We start from the raw sequence: 18,014 nt of genomic DNA on the forward strand, positions 1-18,014 counted from the left end.
AAAAAATTATTGTTTTTAGCTCACCCAGCATAGAGTTCTAGCTGCGTTGGTGAGAAAATGTGTAATCAGTGCCGGAGGACAGCACTAGCGCCAGCAGCATTGGACATTGGTTTCAGCATTGTCATCAGCAAGCGGATGCAGAGTCAGCACCGGTGAGCAGCAGCTGGTGCAGTTGGCGTTCGTGACTGGTTACTGTGTCGGCACGATGTACGTGTGTGAAGACTGCTTACTCTCCACACCCGATCTTCTTAGTTGAAAAGTTGAGGTCTTCTCTCCAGTTTTCTTTGCTATTTCTTTCCCACGTCTTTTACAGTGCTGCACTCGCAACTTTCTTCCATTTGTTTATTGGACCCAATAGGATTTCTGGAAACAGTTCTCGTATCTTGTTAGGCCTGGTTGATATGACAATGCCTAATAACTTCTTTCCGTTTCTGTTTTTAAATCCCCATTTTCTTTGGAATTTGTCACTTAGTTCGCCACGTCCTAACGTTTTCCAGGGACAGAAAATAATATCTTCTTATTTCTGTCATCTATTGATCACATATATGAACTTTAGTGTCAATGTACTCACTGATTAATGATGTACTAGAACTGCTATGCAGAACAAAATTCTCCTCTTAGATGTATAAATATCTTCGTCATCTCACTCTTCTCTCGAGCCTTAGAAATAATTAAGTACATGGAGACATAAGAGTTGGTTTAAAAACCATATGAAAATATGAACATGCATCTTAACTTCTCCGAGTCCAAGACATGAAATAATTTAAAAGTCTCTAGTCTTAAGTGAATCCAATATATGAACATGCATAACACTCTATATTCAACTGTTCAATAGTCTTTTTTACAATCACCACAGACACTAACACATCAAAGAATACGACATAATTATTTGTTGAGTTCTCCTCACATCTTCTGTGGCTCTGGCGGCAAACACTTGTCGTCATCAGTGACTTGCCCCTCTTACAGACTTCTAATAACAAACTTCTGACCTGTACATAGAAACAGATGGATCGGTAGAAACGTTCTCACTCTTCCGCACTCGTACCTGAAATATCGGATGTTCTAGAATTTACCCCGAAATTCTTGAGGCACTACAGTATGGTATATATACAGTTACAGAACATTCCAGTACAATGATTCTTGATATTTGTGGACACTTCTAGAATGTACTCGAATTGAATATAGAAATAAAAAATTTACAGTTCAGGTGAGTTTTGAATTCACAACCCCTCCATGCAACAGTCTAGTATCATAACCTCTACACTACACTGACTGTGCTACTGAGCTTCTCCTGACATTGCTCCCTCCTTAAGAGAACAGTATCTCAGTGTTACATCCTCCTAGTTCGGGAACGAGTCATCGGTCCTGCATACTCCGACTCCCGACGACTGACGTTCACCCTCGTGGTGATCTTCTTAGAACTTCCCTTGCCGCTACACACTTCCTCACCTTTCCACTTGTTGCCTGTCACTGGAGCTTTGAATTTACCCTGGGCTGTAGGATCCTTACAGGGCTTCATTTGAAGGACGTGGACCGCATCTCTGATCTTTTGTTGTCTTTATGTCAGGGTCGAAATCTTCAACTTCATAAGTAACATCAGACAACTGTCTTACAATCTTATAAGGTCCAAAGTAGTGCCTGAGGAGCTTCTCAGAGAGACTAACCTTCCGAACAGGAGTGAAGATCCAGACGAGGTCACCAGGCTGGTAGACAACAGAGCGGTGGCATGCCTCATATCTTCAGCGATCGCTTTCTTGAGCCTGCAGCATGCGGAGTTGAGCCAACTGCCGAGCTTCCTCAGCTCTGGTTAACATCTGGCCAATGTAGTCATCGTCCACAGCATCAGGATGTAACAGAAACACAGTGTCCGTCGTCATAGTCGCCTCACGCTCAAGCACCAGGAAAAATGGCATAAACCCTGTGGTGTCTTGTTTGGCGGTATTGTAGGCAAATGTCAAGAAAGGTAGCACCTCATCCCAGTTGCTCTGCTCAACATTGACGAACACTGATAGCATGTTGGCAAGGTCTTATTAAGGCGTTCAGTAAGCCCGTTAGTTTGTGGATGGTAGGCAGTCGTCATGTGATGAGTAATGTTGCACCAACAGTTTATCTCTGTCACAAGACTTGATTGAAAAACTTTCCCTCAATCCGTAATTAACGACCTTGGGAAATACGTTTTTTAAGACCTTTGATGTGCAGCAACATGTACGCTACATATTTTCACATTACAAAGGTATAAATTTGAATTCCGCCAAACAACGCATGTAACTTTCTGAAGCATTGAAATCAAGATTATGATGCGCTTTTGTAGACCGGTCATAGCTCACGTCACATGATCTCGCCAGCTGATGACAGCATAGGACACATGATATAGTCAGCCAATAGCAAGATCACTCTTAAGTAGCGCGAACACACAAATAAGAAAAGTTAATGGTTTAAATTAATATACATAGCATTCACATATAATATTGGTCTTGAAGATTAATAAGCTGGAAGAGAAGTTAAGCTTCCACATATAATGTTGATCTTTTTTGCGCGTGATACACTTTAAGATACATCACACAAATGTGCCAGTAAAATTTATGATTACGACGTAAATGTCTGATCTTCTGGGCTCAAAATTCTTATAAATGGTCGTCTTCAAAGAGTTGATTTTTAAATCAGAGTCAAACACTTTGTGATTTGAGAAATTCATCGTTCATTCTCGCACATAGTTCGTATTGCGTAAAAGGAAATTTGCTTTGAATGTAACGCTTTTGAAACCGCCATTCACAATATTTTCCCGCGACCTGTTAGAAATAGGTTCGTTTCAGCAGTTGCAAGAGAGTGCCAGATAACAGGCGACAGCGCGCTTGCACAGCCATGATGACGCAGAAAGCCCATGTATGTGTTCGTACGTGTAAAACATTAAAAGATCTTAGATTATGTTATAAAAGAAACAAGACATCAGAGGATACTTCAAGAATGTCGGAATTTCATGAACCATACTAAAATGCATAATTCTGCTAAAAATGCACACTCGTATGCGAATTTTCTTGGAGTACCAGTACATTATTATCTCATATTTGGTTCTTTATTACGGTTGTTGTTGTTGTTGTGGTCTTCAGTCCTGAGACTGGTTTGATGCAGCTCTCCATGCTACTCTATCCTGTGCAAGCTTTTTCATCTCCCAGTACCTACTGCAACCTACATCCTTCTGAATCTGCTTAGTGTATTCATCTCTTGGTCTCCCTCTACGATTTTTACCCTCCACGCTGCCCTCCAATACTAAATTGGTGATCCCTTGATGCCTCAGAACATGTCCTACCAACCGATCCCTTCTTCTGGTCAAGTTGTGCCACAAACTTCTCTTCTCCCCAATCCTATTCAATACTTCCTCATTAGTTATGTGATCTACCCATCTAATCTTCAGCATTCTTCTGTAGCACCACATTTCGAAAGCTTCTATTCTCTTCTTGTCCAAACTATTTATCGTCCATGTTTCACTTCCATACATGGCTACACTCCATACGAATACTTTCAGAAATGACTTCCTGACACTTAAATCAATACTGGATGTTAACAAATTTCTCTTCTTCAGAAACGCTTTCCTTGCCATTGCCAGCCTACATTTTATATCCTCTCTACTTCGACCATCATCAGTTATTTTGCTCCCCAAATAGCAAAACTCCTTTACTACTTTAAGTGCCTCATTTCCTAATCTAATTCCATCAGCATCACCCGACTTAATTAGACTACATTCCATTATCCTTGTTTTGCTTTTGTTGATGTTCATCTTATATCCTCCTTTCAAGACACTGTCCATTCCGTTCAACTGCTCTTCCAAGTCCTTTGCTGTCTCTGACAGAATTACAATGTCATCGGCGAACCTCAAAGTTTTTATTTCTTCTCCATGAATTTTTCTTTTGTTTCCTTTACTGCTTGCTCAATATACAGATTGAACAACATCGGGGAGAGGCTACAATCCTGTCTTACTCCCTTCCCAACCACTGCTTCCCTTTCATGTCCCTCGACTCTTATAACTGCCATCTGCTTTCTGTACAAATTGTAAATAGCTTTTCGCTCCCTGTATTTTACCCCTGCCACCTTTAGAATTTGAAAGAGAGTATTCCAGTCAACATTGTCAAAAGCTTTCTCTAAGTCTACAAATGCTAGAAACGTAGGTTTGCCTTTCCTTAATCTTTCTTCTAAGATAAGTCGTAAGGTCAGTATTGCCTCACGTGTTCCAGTGTTTCTACGGAATCCAAACTGATCTTCCCCGAGGTTGGCTTCTACTAGTTTTTCCATTCGTCTGTAAAGAATTCGTGTTAGTATTTTGCAGCTGTGACTTATTAAGCTGATAGTTCGGTAATTTTCACATCTGTCAACACCTGCTTTCTTTGGGATTGGAATTATTATATTCTTCTTGAAGTCTGAGGGTATTTCGCCTGTTTCATACATCTTGCTCACCAGATGGTAGAGTTTTGTCAGGACTGGCTCTCCCACGGCCGTCAGTAGTTCCAATGGAATATTGTCTACTCCGGGGGTCTTGTTTCGACTCAGGTCTTTCAGTGCTCTGTCAAACTCTTCACGCAGTATCATATCTCCCATTTCATCTTCATCTACATCCTCTTCCATTTCCATAATATTGTCCTCAAGTACATCGCCCTTGTATAGACCCTCTATATACTCCTTCCACCTTTCTGCTTTCCCTTCTTTGCTTAGAACTGGGTTTCCATCTGAGCTCTTGATATTCATACAAGTCGTTCTCTTATCTCCAAAGGTCTCTTTAATTTTCCTGTAGGCGGTATCTATCTTACCCCTAGTGAGATAGGCCTCTACATTCTTACATTTGTCCTCTAGCCATCCCTGCTTAGCCATTTTGCACTTCCTGACGATCTCATTTTTGAGACATTTGTATTCCTTTTTGCCTGTTTCACTTACTACATTTTTATATTTTCTCCTTTCATCAATTAAATTCAATATTTCTTCTGTTACCCAAGGATTTCTACTAGCCCTCGTCTTTTTACCTACTTGATCCTCTGCTGCCTTCACTACTTCATCCCTCAAAGCTACCCATTCTTCTTCTACTGTATTTATTTCCCCCATTCCTGTCAATTGCTCCCTTATGCTCTCCCTGAATCTCTGTACAACCTCTGGTTCTTTTAGTTTATCCAGGTCCCATCTCCTTAAATTCCCACCTTTTTGCAGTTTCTTCAGTTTTAATCTACAGGTCATAACCAATAGATTGTGGTCACAGTCCACATCTGCCCCTGGAAATGTCTTACAATTTAAAACCTGGTTCCTAAATCTCTGTCTTACCATTATATAATCTATCTGATACCTTTTAGTATCTCCAGGGTTCTTCCATGTACACAACCTTCTTTCATGATTCTTAAACCAAGTGTTACTTATGATTATGTTGTGCTCTGTGCAAAATTCGACCAGGCGGCTTCCTCTTTCATTTCTGTCCCCCAATCCATATTCACCTACTATGTTTCCTTCTCTCCCTTTTCCTACACTTGAATTCCAGTCACCCATGACTATTAAATTTTCGTCTCCCTTCACAATCTGAATAATTTCTTTTATTTCATCATACATTTCTTCAATTTCTTCGTCATCTGCAGAGCTAGTTGGCATATAAACTTGTACTACTGTAGTAGGCGTGGGCTCCGTATCTATCTTGGCCACAATAATGCGTTCACTATGCTGTTTGTAGTAGCTTACCCGCATTCCTATTTTCCTATTCATTATTAAACCTACTCCTGCATTACCCCTATTTGATTTTGTGTTTATAACCCTGTAGTCACCTGACCAGAAGTCTTGTTCCTCCTGCCACCGAACTTCACTAATTCCCACTATATCTAACTTCAACCTATCCATTTCCCTTTTTAAATTTTCTAACCTACCTGCCCGATTAAGGGATCTGACATTCCACGCTCCGATCCGTAGAACGCCAGTTTTCTTTCTCCTGATAACGACATCCTCTTGAGTAGTCCCCGCCCGGAGATCCGAATGGGGGACTATTTTACCTCCGGAATATTTTACCCAAGAGGACGCTATCATCATGCAATCATACAGTAAAGCTGCATGCCCTCGGGAAAAATTACGGCTGTAGTTTCCCCTTGCTTTCAGCCGTTCGCAGTACCAGCACAGCAAGGCCGTTTTGGTTATTGTTACAAGGCCAGATCAGTCAATCATCCAGACTGTTGCCCTTGCAACTACTGAAAAGGCTGCTGCCCCTCTTCAGGAACCACACGTTTGTCTGGCCTCTCAACAGATACCCCTCCGTTGTGGTTGCACCTACGGTACGGCTATCTGTATCGCTGAGGCACGCAAGCCTCCCCACCAACGGCAAGGTCCATGGTTCATGGGGGCTTTATTACGATATAATTCCATTAGTGCACTTGAAATGCAGCGAACAGTTGAAACTAGCCAATAATGCGAAATTAAATACTTTGTTTCAAATAAATGGACTTACTCAGAAGAAAAGATTAATGAAAGCCAAATCTCTTTAGCAAACCGGCAAAAATAACTTCATTGTTCTGCAAGGCGATTAAGCCTGACTGTCAGAAAGGTGGAAGTAATATCTGAAACTAATAACATATTTTGGCCTTCCGTAATTATGCGAACGTATTTTAATTCATTCGATAGCCCCCGGCCACAAAAATCCGTTTTGTTATCATTTAACGTGAGAGCAATAAACGAAGAGGAAACAACAAAATCACTGAATGTAAACACAGGTCACGTGGAGACGACCCACCTCCCCACCACAACTCAGCCTGCTCTGTGCATCTGCCCCAGATATACTATTATTTCCCAATGGGGGCAATATTAAGTAGTGGCGCCCAGCCACACTTCTGTAACCAGAAGCGGGAGAAGGTACTACTTGTTGTGTCTAGGCAAGACAGCCTAGGCACAATGACAGGAAGCCGAAAGGCACGCGCTTAAACTCACGCAGGCTGGCGTGAGGTCTGAAACAGGATACGTAATGAATGCTATAAAGAAAAGTATGTAGCTTCTGGAATACTTAACTTTAATCCACATTTGTAGAACATCGCTCTTGATGATACATATCAATTGATGATACATATCAATTGAATACGGCGCCTTGCTAGGTCGTAGCAAAAGTAGCTGAAGGCTATGCTAACTATCGTCTCGGCAAATGAGAGCGTATTTGCCCGTGAACCATTGCTATGAACGTCGGCTGTACAACTGGGGCGAGTGCCAGTACGTCTCTCTAGACCTGCCGTGTGGTGGCGCTCGGTCTGCAATTACTGACAGTGGCGACACGTGGGTCCGGCGTATAGTAATGGACCGCAGCTGATTTAAATGCTACCACCTAGCAAGTGTGGTGTCTGGCGGTGACACCACACTACTCATACGCGACTCAACTGTGCATGTGCAAGAACCCGCCCGCAACTGCTCAAATGAATCTAATTAAAACAGTTGTCACATCACGCTCATCGGAGGCAATTTGTTGTTATGAAGCATTGCAATCTTCCTAAAGCCTTTGACACACTTTTCTGTTGGCAGACGCTTGTATGAGCAATGTTTTGTTGTTGTATATGGCGCATTTCCCTTGCAACTTAAGTTTTATTTTCATCCCCCCCCGCCCCGCCCCTCGTTCATGCTTTGTTGCTGCAGTATTATTCTGCAGTAGCGGGATACAATAATATAATAATATCCTTTGTTAGCGTATTGGTTCTTACCAGTCAAAATCACAAATATTTAACTGAAAACTAAAACAATGATAAATTCATGGAATTCTAAACAATTCCGGGGTTTTTCCCGGTTTTCTCCCGGATGAAAAAATTCCCGGGTTTTTCCCAGATCTCCCTGTTTCCGGTTCGTATACACCCTGATAATCTTTGAGCAACCACAATCTATAATTGCCTGAGAAGCTTTCAAAAAGTCCCATCCAAGAATGACGCCATGAGTACACTCTTGTAAGACGATGAATTCTAAGGGCCGTGTATGGTCACTTATAGCCACACGAATGACACATCTTCCTGTATGTTTTACAAATTTCCCATCAGCCACCGTCAACAGAGATATTTTATTGTCGACGAATACGGTTTTCTGCAACTGGCAACGGTACTTCTTCGAAATGACTGAATATGATGCTCCAGAGTCCAGAAGAGCTTGGGCTGGTCGGCCATCCATGAGGATATCGACGTAGTTTCCTATCATTTTTGTAGTGATCAACTTGGAGGATTTTTCTCTTTGGTGGCCTCACCTTCAAGGAAGGTCACATCCTTTAGTTTTCCAAGTTGCAGTGGCTGGGTGATTGGCTTGAGCTTCTAAACGGCGAAGGAGACCTTGATCGGCATGTTGGGGAGCGTCCTCTGCAGCGGCTAGCTTGTGGCGATGGTGACCTACGTCGTCCTGCACCCACATCATCTTGTTCATCTTCATCATCCCAGAGTTGGCGTCGGCTAAGATCGGTCTGCTGTCTTCTGGTGCGGGCATCATCAAATATCCGCCGCCATTGTCACCAATAGCACAGCACATGTCCGGGTCGTCTGCAGTGGAAACATAATGGTTGGTTATCCTCAGTCCTCCAGACGTCAGTCTACCTTGGTGCCCAGACAGGTTCCTCAGGCAGCATTGTAAGAATGTAACTTCGCCTGGGTCTCAACTTTTATTACCGTTTTAAAGCAAAATGAAGGACAAGAGACTGGGTTCAATGTCTATTCCGCTTACTCCTTTATGACCTCTTGAAGCGTCTCGGTTTTTTTCTTGCCATGCAATCCAAGTGCCTTCTGAACTTCCTCTCTCACTAGCTGACATAGAACACTTGTGAAATTAGTTTCTTCCTCCATCACAGACATCGATATGACGTTTGGAAGCTGTTCAAACTTCTTGTGTGTAATTCTTTTATGATGCATTGTCTCGATATACTGGCATCATTTTATGAAGTCGTCTGCTGTCGAAACCTCCTTCAGGAGTAGGGCTTGATACATGTCTTCAGCAACACCCTTCTTGAGATGTGCAACCTTATCTTCCTCCTTCACTCTATGATCCACTATTTTACACAGCTCCAAGACATCTTGAATGTAGGATGCTGTAGTTTTTCCTGGACGCTGTGCCTTGCACTTTATCTTCAGCCTTGTACTTCTGTCATTGTGTGTCACCGAAATACTTGGGCAATTTGACTGGAATACTTCTCAGCTTGTGAACTTCTCGTTGTTCTCATACCATTGATTGGCAGTGCCCTCCAAGTAGAAAAATACGTTCACCGAACACACGGTGTCATCCCACTTGTTAAATTTGGCTACACGATCATATACCTTCAGCCACTTGTTTGGATCTTGGCCATCGTCACCAGAGAACCCGGAAGGATGTCTCATGTAGTGGAACACAGTTGCTGTCATTGTAATGTCCTCTTCTTCTGCTGTCTGTGATGGATTGTGATCTGTTGAATATGGCTCGAACTCGGGTTTCTCACCACGTAAATGGCAGCTCTGTCATGGCCTGATGGGAGCCACTGTGTCCTCGATAATATGCCCTATCACAAGTTCCAATACCCAATGCCTCCACCAGAATAACGTCACGTAGAAGAAGGTGTAATTAGATGAATGACGAACACTAACTTTACTTGATGAAGGTTCATTCGGCACTTGCACATATAAAAGCATGGAGCGAACTGCCTTCGGCCAGAACGCATACAGTATATATATGGTTACAGAACATTCCAGTACAATGATTCTTGACATTTGTGGATACTTCTAGAATGTATTCGAACCAAATACAGATATTAAAATTTCACAGTTCAGGTGAGTTTTGAACTCATGACCCTCCATGCAACAGTCTAGTATCATAACGACTACATTACAGTGACTGTGCTACTCAGATTCTTCTGTGACAATATAAATAGAACAAAACTTCAGAAATGCCCTTAAGATTATAAAATCTAGAAGACCATAATGGAACACTATGTTGCTTTAGAATGTTTTAACCCTACAATGCATGGTGATGCATATACGCATTGTCACTCAGTTTCCACCGGCATTATATTTAAGGCTCTATCCTCACAGCAGTGGTACATTGCTGAATCACCACTTTCAATTTTTGCTTTCAATATTGCCAATTTTCATAATGTCAGTTTTCTGTGCAGTGTAATCTGTGGTATTGACATTGTACAATCTTAGTGTTGAGTACTGAGTGTTTGAATAATCAATAATCATTGTAGCAGCTGAAGGTAAGCACGAAAACAATATTTTTCGATAAGCTAATTTGTGTATTTTATGTACACACAAGTCTGAATCTGCTATGCTTCAAACCAGGATATTCGTGAGCTTTCACAATTGCTTCTTATAGATTAATAAACTATTGTATAAAATGAACCAAGAGACTCTTGCACCCTGCTACTTTGGTGGATCAGACAGAGCTGATTGTCATTAGTCATCACCTTTCTATTATGGAGAACGTCAACTACAATGAGTTAAGGAAATGTTACCAGTGGACAAAGAGCTTCTATAAATTAGGACTGGGCTTGATTTTCGGGCAGCCTTAATGTCCCAAATGTGCAGGGTAGCTTTCTGATAAATACAGAAACATTGCCTGTGGAAAGTATATATAATTTGCAGATGGAACTTCCTCTTCACATTTTTTTTGTTTGGGCAATGATTAAGGCAATAAAAATTATTGCATGTGCTGAAATGCTAAGTAAGTTGATAAAGCTGACACTGGTAAAGTTCTTGTAACTGGGATGCACAATCACACATGTCAGGGCAGTTTTGTAAATTAGGGGACAATATTCATACTTTTATTCTCAATTCCCATTCAGGTTTATAGCCTATAATCACAAGCAAAAGGCACTGCCCACAGTACTGTCAGAGTTATATTCATTTATTACAAAAATAGGCACTTCTTTATCTCTCTTACAAAATTTGTCTTTTTGTGGAGATTTGAACCTCATAGCACAGAGGCTTCAGAAATTGTAAGCATGTCTCCTGGAGACATATACACAAGATTCTTCATTGAGTGAAAATTTTTCTATTGTACTCAATGAAAGCAACACGTCACCACCTTCCTGCCCCCATTTCTTTGAGCATATCCACTGAGGTACTGTGTAGACCTGACGATTTACAGTTTTTCAGATGCTGAATTGCATTTGCTATTTCACTGCGTAAGATTGTAGGTTCTGATGTAAGTTACTCAACTGCTTTACTGTCTGTACTGTAGCAAATTCCAGAATACAACATTTCACAATACTGTTGCCACATCACAAACAATGTCTTCATTGTCTCTGCTACGACTGCCGTTCTCACCAGCCACATACAACAATTAAATTCACTGCTAATGCTGTTCAATTACTTGAAGAGATCATGTACTTGATAGTGGTTATAATACTGTTCTATCTCATCACAGATACAATTAATGACGTGTGACCAACCCTTTCTACTGTTTATTTCTCTGGACAGGTTCCTACTAGGTGGTCACTTACTGGCTGATTCAATTTCCCTGATTTTTCCAGGACTTTAGTATGCAGTTCCCAAATAGTCTTTTGGGGGTGGACACTGAATGTTGAGGATGCTTTAAATATTCAGTATTTTTATTGTCCTTTGTTTAAAAAATGCTGGTTTTATATGTTAATGGACAACTGAAAGTATCGAATATACTCAGCCAAACTGACATTTCAATGTACCACCAAATGGCAATGCAAACTGCAATACATTGGATAAAGCACAACAATATTCCAGATATGAAGCACATACATTTTAAATCGTTCCCTAAAATAAGATTAAATTAAATGATTTGGCCATCAAAAATTGTGATAAAAATTGAAAATAGTACATTTATTTGTTGTGTGCAAACAGAAAGGGAATGAAATACAAATAAATTTTAACTAATGACCTACAACTTAAATAAAAAATAGTGGCAAAATACTTACAATTTAATGCAAATCCAAAATTCACTCTTTTGGAAGACTTTTTGTGAAATGGTGTTTAATAACTTGATCTCACATGTGATGATGCGGAAAGTGTAGATCAAACAATGGAAAATCCAGAGAGGAATGTAACAATATTATGAAAGGATAGTTGCTACTCGCCATGTAGCATCTCTGCTACACAGAAAGTGTAGTTCCTTATATTTTACTGTTATGCAAATGATGATTCAATGGAACAATATACTAGTCACATTGACACACCTGTAACTCTATTATATTAAATAATCTAGGGAAACTTCCACATGGGAAAAATGTATCTAAAACACAGATGATATGACTTACCGAACAAAAGTGCTGGCAGGTCGATAGACACACAAACAAACACAAACATACACAAGAAATTCAAGCTTTCGCAACAAACTGTTGGCTCATCAGGAAAGAGGGAAGGAGAGGGAAAGATACATATTAAATAATCTTCCGCGTATGCTAATTTAAAGCAAGACTTGGGCACTATTTTAAAATTACAAAAAATGCTATATAAGTCTCAAACATACCAAACTATACATAAGAAAGTTTTATGTGGCACTATCTTTTAAGATCTTGCATTTTTTCTTAAGTGCTACTTCCCTTTCAGTATCTGCTAATAATTTTAACTTTTTCATTGCAAGATGTCTAACTTCTTCAGCAGATTTCTTCTGGCACTCTGCCTTTTCCTTTGATTCTCTTTTTTCTCCTTATTCAGCAATTCCGCATAACAAAAATGAGCATTGTTCACTGCATTTATCAATCATTTCTTCAAAAACCTGCCACTGAGCAATCAGCGTTCTTTCTTTTTTATGTTCTATGGTGCCTTCCGAATTCACAGAAAACCTCTGTCCCAATGATGCATTCCCATGAGAAAGTATGGAAATAAATTTTACCAAAGATCTTAGACCGAGAAATTCCTCCTCCCCAAATGAGCTTAAAAGTTTGATGCAGTGGTGATCCAATTTATTTTTCTTTTGTTTGTACATGGACATTTCTTCTTTGATTATTGGTAGTGAAATAAACTCCTTAAATTGATGCTTAGCATTATCAGCCTGTTTTCAAGAAAACCATTCTTTGTCAACCAGACACTGAAGGAATAAGTGTAAATGAGCAGTTGCTACTGCTGATTTGAGTGCCACAAAATTTGGATGAAATTGCCTTCATCAAAGGAAATTATAATGGCGACTTCTCCATTAACTTCTGTAAGAGTATCTCCACACAGGTTGACCAGTCATTTTTGAACTGTAGCATATGTAAATCAGTGATGCCTTTACCCTTGCTTTCTCATTTTTTGCTGCAAAACCGAGATGAATACTTTTTGAGGGGACAAACTTATCTTTCCTTGTCAAGTCAACTGAGGGAAAAGGAGATACACTGTTCGAAACACTTTCTTTTATGAAACATTCCATAAAAATCTTCACAATGTTTGCCAACACACCATAAAGATATGGAGTTTACAGCACTTCACTTTGAACTTTCTTAAAAATGTTTCAAAGTGTGAAGCAACGGATATAAAAATGCCAATTTTGCGCCAAGTAATTTATATTGGATGTGCTCCGAACTACTTTGAAACTGTGTCTGGTACCTGGTACATTGTCATTCTCAAAACCACTTGTAACAAATACTGATAAATTTGCCAAGATATGAATAGCTCACTCAGCTACAGTAGCACAGTTCAAACATTTTAGTGTCTTTTACGTGAAAGATGTATGCCATTACAACAGTGCACAGTTTTCACATCACGCACTGAAATTACAGAAATATGCAAAAAAATCTTGACTTTTTTGTGACTTTTCCCAGTACTTTACAATACCTGATATTCCCTGATTTCCAAGTTGAGTGGCCATCATATTATACAGGATCTGTCTTGATCCTGGATAGTGTGGATACCAGTTTTCTTCAATTAACTGTACTAAAGACTATGATATCCAAGGATGATTAGCACTTTGCGGCCATTCTGATGTCAGAAGTAATGAGGAACTGGTCTCCTTCATTTGGTGCCTGTTTTGATATTGGTACTTCCTTACCAACACTGATTTTATGGAGGTTTGGTCTTACAAGCTGATCAAACTCCCACAGAGTTCCTTGTTTGTGAGTCTTAATTGTCCTTCTCTGCTCTCCTTGGTGGATTTTAACTTAATACTCATTTTCATGGACAACTGATTATGATCACTTCCACAGTCAGCTCTAGGAAAGGTCTAACAGTCTAAGACCTTTGTGTAATATATCTGAAAAATTCCAGTCTTATCGGTTCTCTTCCACATACACAACTATCTTTCATTATTCTTACACCAAGTGTCTGTAATGATTTAATTGTGCTCTGTACCAAGGTCTACCACATGGCTTTCCCTTTCATTCCTTTCCTCCTGCCCATATTCTACTACTACTTTTCATTTTCTTTCTTTTTCTTCAGTAGAGTTGCAGTCCCCATCAGAATTAAATTTTCACCTCCCTCGAGATACTCAAACGCAAGCACGCATGCGCGCAAACCCACCCACCCACCCACCCTCCCATACACACACACACACACACACACACACACACACACACACACACACACACACACACACACATGCCTGCATTCCTGAATAAGTAGGAACAAAGACAAAAGATAAAGACTGAGAGATATCAATTTTTGTTAACTCTTACAATACATGTATAAGAAATGGCCCCACCTGTTTTATGAGGAATCCACCCCTACACGATGCCGATATTGGCAGTGTTGTCATCCATATAACACAAGTTTGTTTTGGAAGGCATGACTTGAAGAGTCTCATTAGCTTCACCATGTTGTCTTTGTACTCAGGAACACCATTGGGTCCCCATCTGAGAAAAGATAAAATTACATTTAAGATAACATATAACAGCCAATTGAAAGTTCATTATGTAAAATCCTAAACAGTGAAACTTTTAAATATATTGCGGTCAATGACATGCAACTGATGGAGCAATGGCACATACAACAATTTCTAAGAACAATTTCAGTGAAGACTTGATTATCTGAACATCTCTAATGTGGATTCGCGACTACCTGGATTGTCTGTCATGAGCAAATACTTCTGTAGTCTAGTCCGTGTGTGCACGGACATATTGTGCTGGCACTAGCTACTCTGACCCTATGCGGCCTCTGCCTCATCCAAGTTTGGCACTGCTGTGCCATACCATGTGTGTGCTTATAAATGTCTAAGTGCAAGAGGGTGGTGTTATCACTTAAAGATAAAATTAACATTACTGATTCATAAAAAAGGAAAAACTGGTCATCAGTTAGCTAATAACTATAGTGTAGGTACTTCTACGATATGTGATATCAAAAGAATTCTGATCTGATTTTGAAGTCAACCTGCAAACTTGATAGTGAAAAAAAAGTGATGAAGAAACTGAAAAATGAAGCTCTGTATTGCCGGTTTTTACAAAAACTGTCAAATGGGCAACCGATACCTGATCCTTTGCTCTGAGAAAAGGTATTACAGTTAAATAAATAAATAAACAAATAAATAAAAAAACAGGAGGTAATGAATCATTCATGACAGCTAATGGACGACAATACAGACTTAAATCTCATTGTGGAAGTTATGGGTTGGACATACAAGGTGAAAAAAATGTCAGCTGATGTAGATGCAACAAATCCTATTGGACATGGTATCAAAAAAAGAATTGGATGAAAATGTCTATGACTTGGACTTTGTTCACAACACTGATGAAACTGGATTAAATTGTGTGCGGTATTGCCCACTCATTGCTTATAGGGTGCCTAAGGAATGCAGTGTTCTCGGAATGCTATACAACAATTCAAACAAATAACATTAGTAGTTTTATTTCTTAACTTTGATTACAGCAAATGTCACTAGCAAGAGGAGACAAGAAAACAGTAAAGTTCTTGCTATACACAAAGTCCTTGTAAGCACTTGATACGAATCACGACAATCTGATAGTGTAGCACTAATGTCCATTGCAGTCTGGGGCAATCTGAGCCCCAAGGCTGGAATGAGCAGCACTTGTATTCACTTCTTGAAGGTAGTGCTCCTGGTGCGGCAAGGTCCAATTCCGTGCACCATCGGCCTACGTCTGCTCATCACCTTCTCTGGTTTTCTGTTCATCTTAGTTCTGGCACTTGTGGTTATGCCAGAACAAATTGGAAGTCATTACCATCAAAATCTTTAGCATCTCGGGGAAAGAGTTCAGCTCCAGGATGTAAAACTAGAAAAGGGTGAGTAGCAATCAGCTTGAGCAAACGCAATCAAGATCCATAAAATGCCTTTGCACCTCATCAGAAATACCAAAAATTCCAGACCCTTGAAAAATATCAGGGTTCCCTTAGTTTACAAAAACCAAAAAAAGTGCATTTATGAGTACTGAAATATTCACTGACTAGTATGACAACACTTTTATCACTGGAGTGAAAAAAGTTTAAAACAAAATTGGTAAATATAGGAAAGTCCTAGTTTACTGGATAACGCACCAACCCATCATTAGGCTCAACCGTTAGAGACAGAAAATTGAATGTTTACAGTAAAATTTTTGCAGCCTAATGTGACATCCCTGCTACAGCTAATGGATCATAGAACTGAAACATTAAAATGACTTTACAGAAAACAGCCTTTATGTACATAGTGATCTGTTGATGCAGATGACACAGAAGTTGTTTTCAAGCAACTGAATTAAAAGGAGTGTTATTACATGGTTGTAGATGCATGGGATTTGACTGAAAGGAATGAACAATGTTCAGAACAGAGTGCCAAGACACAAGTACAAAAATTCAACAACAGTGGAATATTCTGTTTTGGAGGATATAAATGAGCTAATGACACATATACAAATATGCCATGAATGTGATGCCAGTGGTATGAAAGAGTTGTGGCAGTAATTATCATGGATGACGAAATGGTTGAAAACATATTGCAGGCAAATGAACAGTAGGGAATGAAAGAAGATGAAACAGAAGAACACGCAGATGCTGAAAATAATGCAAGACCATCTCATGCAGAAGCATTGAGGTCATGGGCACATCCAAACAAAACAGCTCCTTACTATTGTTCTGTCACACTTCCAAGTTTAATCAACTCATTCCACTGAATCCAGACAACTACCACATACACACCACTTCATTGCCAAGACTTATGTCTGTGGTGGAGGGTCTTATGACTGCTTGGTACTAGTTCTAAATCATCTGGAGCACACCGAAATGACCAGTGTGTTCTTTTAAAGCAGTGACTAATCTTATGACAACAGCAAAATATTTGGGGTAAGTCTTAGTGTATATCAAAAACATGAACTAATGGGAAATGGAGGTGGTGTATTTGTCACAGCAGACAAGAAACTCAAATCCACTGATATAGAAATTGAACTTGCATGCAAGATTGTGGACAAAATAGAAACTTTCTATAGACCATCAGACTCATCCCTAGATGTAGCTGAAAACTTCAGAAAAATCTTCAGCTAGCTCAAACACATTCTGTAATCATACTGTCATAATTGGAAGAGATTTAAATAATCCAACAATCATTTGGGATAATTAAGATATTTGTTACTGGTGGGTGTGACCAGACATCCGGCAAAATAATGCTACATTTCTTCTCTGAAAAATACCAAAAAGTTATTGTTTGGAAGCTCACTCATGACAGTAATAGATCTAATGGCAACAAAGACTTGGCCTCTTTAAGACATTCACACTGAACGTTGCTATAGCAAGAACAAACACAATTTGTGGAACATAGTACTTTATAGAGCAACAGGTAAGATACAGTAAAGTACAGGTTATATGTAGCACTGAACACACTAACTGGACAACAGTAATACAGATTATAGAACAGGCTAAGCACTCATCTGTGATCGCTTTAATAAAACTGTTTCTTTGGCGACTCACCACAGTGCACCAGGGGGTCAGCCTAGGTGGCCTCTATAAGCAGGCTTGTGAACTGTATGAATGCGCCATCTCTGAAATCGCGCACTTCATGAGTGAAAGTAAATCACTCCTCCATTTTAGGGGTGGGAAAACCACATACATATCTAAAAACATTAGGCACAGAAAAATGCATGGTATAGAAATAAAAAGCACTTGTAGTGAAAAAGCATCGGTACAAAAAAGGCATTGGTACTGAAAAAGCACTGGTAT

At 39.7% G+C, this 18,014-nt stretch overlaps 1 protein-coding gene across 1 annotated transcript in view; it reads right to left on the minus strand.

Annotated features, from left to right (window-relative positions):
* The window catches only part of LOC124796471 (PC-esterase domain-containing protein 1A-like), a 173,927-nt gene that overhangs the window by 59,635 nt on the left and 96,278 nt on the right, over positions 1–18,014 (minus strand). Inside the window, exon 5 of the mRNA XM_047260697.1 lies at positions 14,578–14,728. Coding sequence (XP_047116653.1) covers positions 14,578–14,728 — 151 coding nt within the window. The remainder of the gene's footprint in view (positions 1–14,577; positions 14,729–18,014) is intronic.

The sequence above is a fragment of the Schistocerca piceifrons genome, chromosome 4, assembly GCF_021461385.2.
Source record: "Schistocerca piceifrons isolate TAMUIC-IGC-003096 chromosome 4, iqSchPice1.1, whole genome shotgun sequence".
Taxonomy (NCBI): domain Eukaryota; kingdom Metazoa; phylum Arthropoda; class Insecta; order Orthoptera; family Acrididae; genus Schistocerca; species Schistocerca piceifrons.